At 38.8% G+C, this 8,348-nt stretch overlaps 1 protein-coding gene across 1 annotated transcript; it reads left to right on the top strand.

Moving 5' to 3' along the window:
• The first annotated feature begins 617 nt into the window (after positions 1–617).
• On the top strand, positions 618–5,495 carry LOC132111825 (ornithine decarboxylase-like). Its single transcript, XM_059519443.1, has 11 exons — positions 618–801; positions 1,614–1,745; positions 2,452–2,585; positions 2,688–2,861; positions 3,008–3,180; positions 3,366–3,582; positions 3,662–3,745; positions 3,838–4,000; positions 4,088–4,203; positions 4,288–4,502; positions 5,000–5,495. The coding sequence occupies exons 3-11, from the start codon at positions 2,484–2,486 to the stop codon at positions 5,136–5,138; spliced, it is 1,383 nt and encodes a 460-aa protein (XP_059375426.1). The 5' UTR covers positions 618–801; positions 1,614–1,745; positions 2,452–2,483; the 3' UTR covers positions 5,139–5,495.
• The last annotated feature ends 2,853 nt before the right edge of the window (positions 5,496–8,348 follow it).

Here is an 8,348-nt window from a genome sequence, read left to right as displayed (position 1 = left end):
GCACAGAAACTCTCCTCCGTATGACATCATCCACATTGGCCCAATCCTAAAACTTTAATTTAAACAAAAATCTAAATAAAGAAGTGAAAATGTAACAGTAATGTACCTGCTTTTTCCTCAATATGTCCTCGAAATAAATATTAGATAGTATTATTTGTATAGTAGTATTTATTAATATTTGGAATGAGCTTTTTTTCAGCTTTCGTTTAAATTTGAATATTTTGCCTTTATATAAATATCTTTTTACAATTCACCCAAGATATTTTAAGACTAAAAGTTTTGAACTATTATTTTATTTTTTATTTTATTCAAGAAGTTTTTGTTTAGTGAAAAACACGATATTTATAATAATAATAATAAAACATAACTTATAACTTTATTAATAATAAAGTGTGTGTGTTAATATTAAACTCCTCATTAGAGGAGTTTATAGATGCTTAGGAAAGTCGTGGTTAAACCCGTTGTTCGTTGTAGGGTTTGGTATCATTAACAGGTTCGATTTTGATGATTAATATTAATCTTATATCAGATAAGAGTGTAACTTTGGTTCAGTCAGACGCCGGAAGTCTCTTCTCTCTTCACTCAGATGCTCACGCGCGAAGCTGCGAACAAGAACAAACCGGTTCGTGCGCGCGGAGGAAGCCGGTTTCAGCTGGCGCGTCGCCTTGGAAACTATATAAAGAGCTGCTCTTCAGCGCTCGTGAGTCAGATCGTCTCAGCTGCTCTTGTGTAGGTCAACGGACTTCCTTCATTTCCAGCACTCTGGTCTAATGGGAAAACTCTTTGTAAATGCGTTTTAAGGTAAGTTATGCGATATAACTAATTAACGTCTCATCCGGTATCCCGGGATAAGCTTTCAGTATGTTCTAATCAAAAATCAAGTAACTGGCCGATAATCCTAAAATAAATCCGTTAAAAATGTTTTTCGAATCAGTTTAATGCGTGTGGCTCGTTTAGTCGCATCGTATGTTATGACGCGGTGGCCTCTGTGAGTCAACGTGGCCGGTGTGTCACAGTTTCCTGTGCGGCTGAACTACGACTTTAAGTGTAATGTAGACCTTTATTGTTGGAGCCAGCTATGTTGACAAACGTGGAGTTGCTGAAATGTTTACTAGAATCGTTGGTTAATGCTATCAGTTATTTTTAAGATCAAGGAATGAAGTCCGTCAGGAGTCTCATGCTGCGGAGCCTCGCTAATGTTAGCTTGAATGAACGCTTTCTATTGGCTGAGTCGAAAGCAGAAGCCGGAGCGATTGGCCGACAGAGATGCCTATTATAATTTGTCCAGTAGTGCTTCTCCTTATTGGGCAACTGCTGAAGCGCTCTTCGCAGGGGAGGGACTTATTGTACTGTCTTCGCGAAGTTGCTGCCCGGCATCATATGTGTCCCACGTGTGCGCGCGTTCCAGCTTCATTGGGAAACTGTTTCCCAAATTTACATAAAATGGACTGTTACGATAAAGAACAGATGGTGTGTCGTAACTTTGATAAATGCAATGCAAGTTTTAAATTCATTGAGTTATTTAAAAATTCTATATTTGAATGATTTGTTCCCTGTACTTCAGGCTGTAAAGGGGTCGACGTAATAATTTCTTGTCATTTTATTCCGTGCAGAATTCTTGCTTGGGAGAAGTACACACTGGCCCTGGCCTTGAGGCGTATCTGAAAGGATTCAACTTCACTGGTGAACCTCCTTGGCTGTCCGACAGCTGTTAGCACATCATCTCCATCTCTTCTGTTCATCTGGTGAGAGCATACAGCGAAGTGACATGCACACTCGAACCTCTTAATCTGTGTAACTTTATACCCTTTAAATTCAAGTCTTACCAGTGTGCGAGCGAGATGAATTATTCTACAGAATTTTGTAGAAATTAATAAAATCTTTAAAGTCTTAGGTGTTATGATTTGTGAATGATTTTAGTAAGATTTAGATCTAAAATATTAGCGACTTCACTAAGCTCTTTGTCAGTGAAATGGCTATAAAAATTTTTTTGTTTTTAATAATTTGTTAGCAGTGGTGTAACTCGAATGACTGGGTAAAGGAGAACTTAACCTCACATAACATAACTGAAGTTAAAATATGATTTTTGTTTTTATTATTATTATTATTATTAGCCAAACAAAAACACTTAGTCACAATTTAAAGTAATAGATATTTAAAACTAATGCAAATTATAAAAATTAAAAGATATTAGAACTCAAAGCAACTGAAATTACAATGACTGGAAAACCTAAACATATAAAACAAACTAAATAGATGTAATAACTATAATAGTATCTCAGTATTACTACATTAACACTGATTTGTAGCATGTGTAATGCATAGGTGGCTGTCAGTGTGTTGCTTTTGTACGGTCTCTAATCTGTCATTGATCCTTGTCTTAAACAGCCACTGAGTGTTTACCTTTTTGAGTTGACATTTTTATAACCCTCCTGACATTTTCTTTAACAGTTTCTTTTGCAAACAAATCTTGAACAAACATCATGACCTCTATGACTGGATCAGACTTTGACTTCACCTTCCTGGAGGAGGGATTCTGTGCACGTGATATCGTGGAGCAGAAGATCAACGAGTCATCGCTATCAGTAAGTCACCATTTTGTCATGCCTACATTTAGATTTTGCAACTTATTATATCATAATTGCATATGCCGTCCACTGTTCTGATCCCATCTCTTCTTCTTTTAGGATGACAAAGATGCCTTCTATGTGGCCGACCTGGGTGACGTCCTGAAGAAGCACCTCCGCTGGTTGCGTGTGTTACCCCGTGTCACACCGTTCTATGCAGTGAAGTGCAATGACAGCAGGGCGGTGCTCACGACTCTGGCGTCTCTGGGAGCCGGGTTCGACTGTGCGAGCAAGGTATGTGGAAGATCTTTCATTTAAAGTTCACGAATGTGACTTCTCCGTGTGTCTCAATGAGCGCATGACAGCAGCACCTAGCTGCAAGAATGTAGCATTGTTAATCCTGTATTAACCCGACCTCTAATCCTCATCTCCTCCGTTAGACTGAGATCCAGATCATTCAGTCTGTGGGTGTGGAGCCGAGCAGGATCATCTACGCCAATCCCTGCAAGCAGGTGTCTCAGATCAAGTACGCCTCTGCTCACGGTGTGCAGATGATGACGTTTGACAGCGAAGTGGAGCTCATGAAGGTGGCACGAAGCCATGAGAACGCCAAGTGAGTAACTTCACTACAAAACTGGTCTGGCTTCATATAGTGGTCGACCCATATGGATGATTACTAGCTGTTCTAACCTGTTTGTATGTGATATCAAACCATTTAAATTGACAAAAAGGATAAACAACATGATTTTGTGCATTGATGATTTTCCTGACATGTAAACACGTCTTGTGTTTCTGCAGACTGGTTCTCCGTATCGCCACTGATGACTCCAAGGCCGTGTGCAGGTTAAGTGTGAAGTTTGGCGCCACGTTAAAGAGCAGTCGTCTGTTGCTGGAGCGGGCGAAGGAGCTCGGGCTGGACGTGATTGGAGTCAGTTTCCATGTGGGCAGCGGTTGCACTGATCCGGAGACGTACAGCCAGGCTATCTCTGATGCACGCTATGTTTTTGACATGGGGGTGAGTGGCCTTATACTATAAAAAAATTCAAAATGCATTCATTTGGATTATGCTTAGCCTGAAAATTGTCATCCACCAGGCGGAGCTGGGATATAACATGACCTTGCTTGATATTGGCGGAGGCTTTCCAGGCTCCGATGACACCAAGCTGAAATTTGAAGAGGTATTCGTTCTTAAACCCCATCTTAACTTCAAGTGACCAGAGATGTTTAGGTGATGCCGTACTTAACTTGTGGGGTTTTCTTTGTTTGGCAGATCGCTGCTGTGATTAACCCTGCACTGGAGAAGTATTTCCCTGTTGACTGCGGCGTGAGGATCATCGCTGAACCTGGCCGCTATTATGTAGCATCTGCGTACACGCTGGCGGTCAACATCATCGCCAAAAAGGTCATCATGAAGGAGCAGTCGTCCTCAGACGGTAAACGCAAACATTCAAAACCATGTTTCTGATGTGCTCCTGATGCTCATTATCAGACTTGGAAACATTTCTTTTTAATGTTAACAGAAGAGGAGGATGGGGCCAATGACCGAACCCTGATGTACTACGTGAACGATGGTGTTTATGGTTCCTTCAACTGTATTCTGTATGATCATGCGCATGTCCTGCCAACCCTGCACAAGGTACAGAGATGAGTCCACCAGGTTCCTGTTTGTTAGCTGGAGTTTCTTCCCCGAGACTAACCTGTAACCCGTAATGTCTTGCAGAAACCCAAGCCTGACGAGCGCATGTACCCGTGCAGTATTTGGGGCCCGACCTGTGATGGGCTGGACCGTATCGTGGAGCAGTGCGGCCTGCCGGACATGCAGGTGGGCGACTGGCTGCTGTTTGACAACATGGGAGCCTACACTGTAGCCGCGTCCTCCACCTTTAATGGCTTCCAGAAACCTGATATCCATTACATCATGTCCCGCACAGCCTGGTAAGTAGGATTGGGAGCCCATTTTAATTTCAGCTCTTTTAATGATTGAGTTGTGTTTGTCATAGATTCACTGAACAAGTGTTCGGTCTGCTGTCAAAAAGGCTTACTGAGGTCAATCTCCGAATGAATCTGTTTGACACCCTTTTTAATCGATTCAGGGTTTTCATAGTTGAATTAAGTCACAAAAAAATGAAGTGTAACTTGATGTATTAAAGTCAACAAATCAACAAAACTAATAAAAATGACAAAATGCAAGAATATTACTAAAACTTCATTAAATCAAAGATTAAAACAAGATAATTAAAACGAAGACCGAAAATACCAAACTATTCAATCTAAACTAATACAGTAAATAACATTCAATGTGTAACTTTGCATTTAAAATGGTAAGAAACAGTATTTTTAATAATTTAAAGATAACACCATCCAAACAAACAAAGCACTGAGAGAAAGGTTAATGGAAGGTTGTGACTGATCTCTGGACTATTTGATTGCAGGCAGTGTATGCAGCAGATCCGTGATCAAGGGATTCCTCTTCCTGCTGAGGAGCTCTGTGCTGGAAGCGTGCCATCCCACTGCGGACGTGAGAGCACACTGGACGTGCCAGCCAAGCCGTGCCCTACTCGAGTGCTGTGACCAGAGCGAGAGCCAGCGGTCTTCAGGTCCACCGTTTCCAGATATGTGCTGCTGAATGACAATGGCTACATTTCTGTTCTAAATGCAGCTGTTTTTTCTCCGTTTGTAAAAGTTCCAAAAGCTCAAATCTGAAAGACGCACAGAAACGCTCAGTGTCCTGTGGCTTTTTTTTTTAATATACATATACACTTGTAAAATGAGGCCAGATACTTGACTGGAGGATTTGAGGTAGGTTTTTAATGGATGTCCAGTTTTGTGTGTGTGTTGGAGGAAGGTTTAAAGATTTAAATAGAAGCTCTTTCTACTCTCTCTGTTGAGGAGCATTGAGATTGTTAGAATATTTCCTGAAATGGCTGCCCTTCACACAGACTCATACAGACTTCCTCCTCCTCAGTGACCATTTCCCTTTTATACTTGACTAGTAAGTTAATATTAATCTTATTGACCTGCCATGTATGCCACTGATGCATTTGAAATGAATATGAAAGAGATGGGACTGCATCTGTATTGCTTTCCTATGGAAACTTTTTTTTATTTTAAGTTTTGTATTTTTATAAAAATAAATGTAGTCGTTAAAAAAAAACATTTTTGATTTGCTTTTCATTTGCATTCCAATAGCAGTACTTCAGAACTTGAGAATGTATTAACCTGTGCTCAAAGACTTGCACAAATCAAGATTCTGTCTGTAGAACTCATCCCATAATGATCTTCTGTAAATTCTAATTCTAACATTATTCATAGTGCACCTGTACAAACATTTACATGAAACACGACTATAGCGCCATCCAGTGGTCATTTTGAGTCATAAAATTTGAGGGTTGAGCTCTTGGCATTGTGGGATACCCAGTGGACAAATGGTCAAACTACAGGTAAAATACGCAAATGAATCTGAAGTCAAAAACGATGACATTGATTTGGTGTAAATTGAATATCCAAAATACTGGCCTACATTTACATTAAACTAATTTCAATTGCCACTGGATGAAATTGCGGTACAAACTGAATTTATGATGTTACAGACTTCATGACTAATATTTGCCGTCAGTTTGATTTCAAGGTGCCTGCTGGGTATAGACCTCAGAATGCCTGCTAATAGGCTCAAACTGACCATGACATGAAATCCTTTTTCATTTTATTTTTTATACATACAGCTTTAAAGGCCCATACTTGAGGAAAGACCCCGTTTATAGCGTTTCCTTGGAAATACATGTACGTACCCTAATAAAAATAATTCTGAACATAAAATATAAAGTGTGTTTAGTTTTAATTTGAGTAATTGTTATGTCTGCAGCGTTGATTCTGACATACACAAAATAATGATGCAAACCCCTTTAAGATCTGGTTTACTGTTATTCTGTAGTAAGACCATTTAATATGGATCTACTACAGCAAATAGACCACCAGACTTTTGTGATGTTGTGGCTGACTTGTACAGGCACAAATAAAGATTCATTGAATGTTTCAGAGTCACATTGGATCAAATAAAACCATCTTATAAATGTACTGTAAATGCATTTGTATACTTAATCTGTTCACTGAAAATATTAATAAATTTGCAATTGTGATTGTACGTTGTTTTTGATCCATTTCTGTGTGAACAGATTTTTTCAAAGGGTTACTAATGACACATCATTTGGATATTTTTTATGTCTGGGGAAAAATTTGGGATTAAACGGGTTAAGCTAAATAATTTCTGACAGATAACAATTTTAATACTGATCTATCATCAAACAGATTAAAATAATGTTAGAATAAAACAAAAATTGACTTGGAAGATTTGGACTAATTTAAACACTTTCTGCATCATGACAAAATTATAATACATCATCATAACGCATTTACTATGCATGGTGCATGCATTTAAAATAGTTTTGCCATTTATGTGCTCTTAAAGTATCATTTCTAAAAATAAAAAAAATGAGTGAAAAAATTGAATTATTAGTGTCACAAGGCAGGAAGCGACACAAAGAAGAGGAGAAGAAATATCAACATAGAGATAAAAACCACTCATCAATGACTGTGTATTAGCCCGTGATGATTATGTAGTATTTTGAAGAAAAGTGTTTTTTAGAAACATCTTAACTGGGACACTGACACCGTGGAATGTTCCTGCTTGAGTTAACTGCTTATTTTACATTTTATTTTCTTTCAAATAAATTTAAGCTTCTGTGATGTTTCTTTTTTTATATCAGTTACATTACGGATTGCTTTTAATTCACCAAGAAGTGTCTTGATGTCTATTGAAAAAGACCATGACTATGACGATAATATAGCATTCAAAAAATGAAATAATTAAGTTTAAGTATGTCATTTTCCACTGTACATATGCAAAGAATTGAAATGAAAGGTAACGTTATGGGTATGTTAATTAGATGAACTAGCTAGCTAACGTATACATAAAATACTAAATTTTGATGCCTTTGCTGTTCCAAAAAAAATCCATAAACGCATCTCCGATTGTTTTGTCTGTGTAGCCTATAAAAACAGGATTACGTCATGCAATAGTAATTTTAATATATTCTATTCAATAACATTGTTGACTGTTTTTATTTATAACATCTACAGCTTTGCTTCTGTGAAAATGAATAGAGACATCAGCCTTAAAGTCAAGTCAAGTCAAGTCACCTTTATTTATATAGCGCTTTAAACAAAATACATTGCGTCAAAGCAACTGAACAACATTCATTAGGAAAACAGTGTGTCAATAATGCAAAATGATAGTTAAAGGCAGTTCATCATTGAATTCAGTGATGTCATCTCTGTTCAGTTAAATAGTGTCTGTGCATTTATTTGCAATCAAGTCAACGATATCGCTGTAGATGAAGTGTCCCCAACTAAGCAAGCCAGAGGCGACAGCGGTAAGGAACCGAAACTCCATCGGTGACAGAATGGATAAAAAACCTTGGGAGAAACCAGGATCAGTTGGGGGGCCAGTTCTCCTCTGACCAGACGGAACCAGTAGTTCAATTCCAGGCTGCAGCAAAGTCAGATTGTGCAGAAGAATCATCTGTTTCCTGTGGTCTTGTCCTAGTGCTCCTCTGAGACAAGGTCTTTACAGGAGATCTGTATCTGGGGCTCTAGTTGTCCTGGTCTCCGCTGTCTTTCAGGGATGTAGAGGTCCTTTCTAGGCGCTGATCCCCCATCTGGTCTGGATACGTACTGGATCCGGGTGACTGCTGTGACCCTCTGATCTGGATACAGACTGGATCT

This window comes from Carassius carassius, chromosome 31 (genome assembly GCF_963082965.1).
Source record: "Carassius carassius chromosome 31, fCarCar2.1, whole genome shotgun sequence".
NCBI classification, from domain to species: Eukaryota; Metazoa; Chordata; class Actinopteri; order Cypriniformes; family Cyprinidae; genus Carassius; species Carassius carassius.
The sequence above is the reverse complement of the archived record's forward strand: the minus strand, read 5'-3'. Positions and strand labels throughout refer to the sequence as shown.

What these genes read in the sequence shown, in the direction of transcription:
- LOC132111825 (XM_059519443.1), top strand. Translation starts at nt 2,484, where the DNA reads ATGACCTCTATGACTGGATCAGACTTTGACTTCACCTTCCTGGAGGAG. An exon ending in TCAACGAGTCATCGCTATCA is followed by an intron (nt 2,586 to 2,687) that starts GTAAGTCACCAT and finishes TTCTTCTTTTAG; the next exon opens with GATGACAAAGATGCCTTCTA. An exon ending in GCTATGTTTTTGACATGGGG is followed by an intron (nt 3,583 to 3,661) that starts GTGAGTGGCCTT and finishes GTCATCCACCAG; the next exon opens with GCGGAGCTGGGATATAACAT.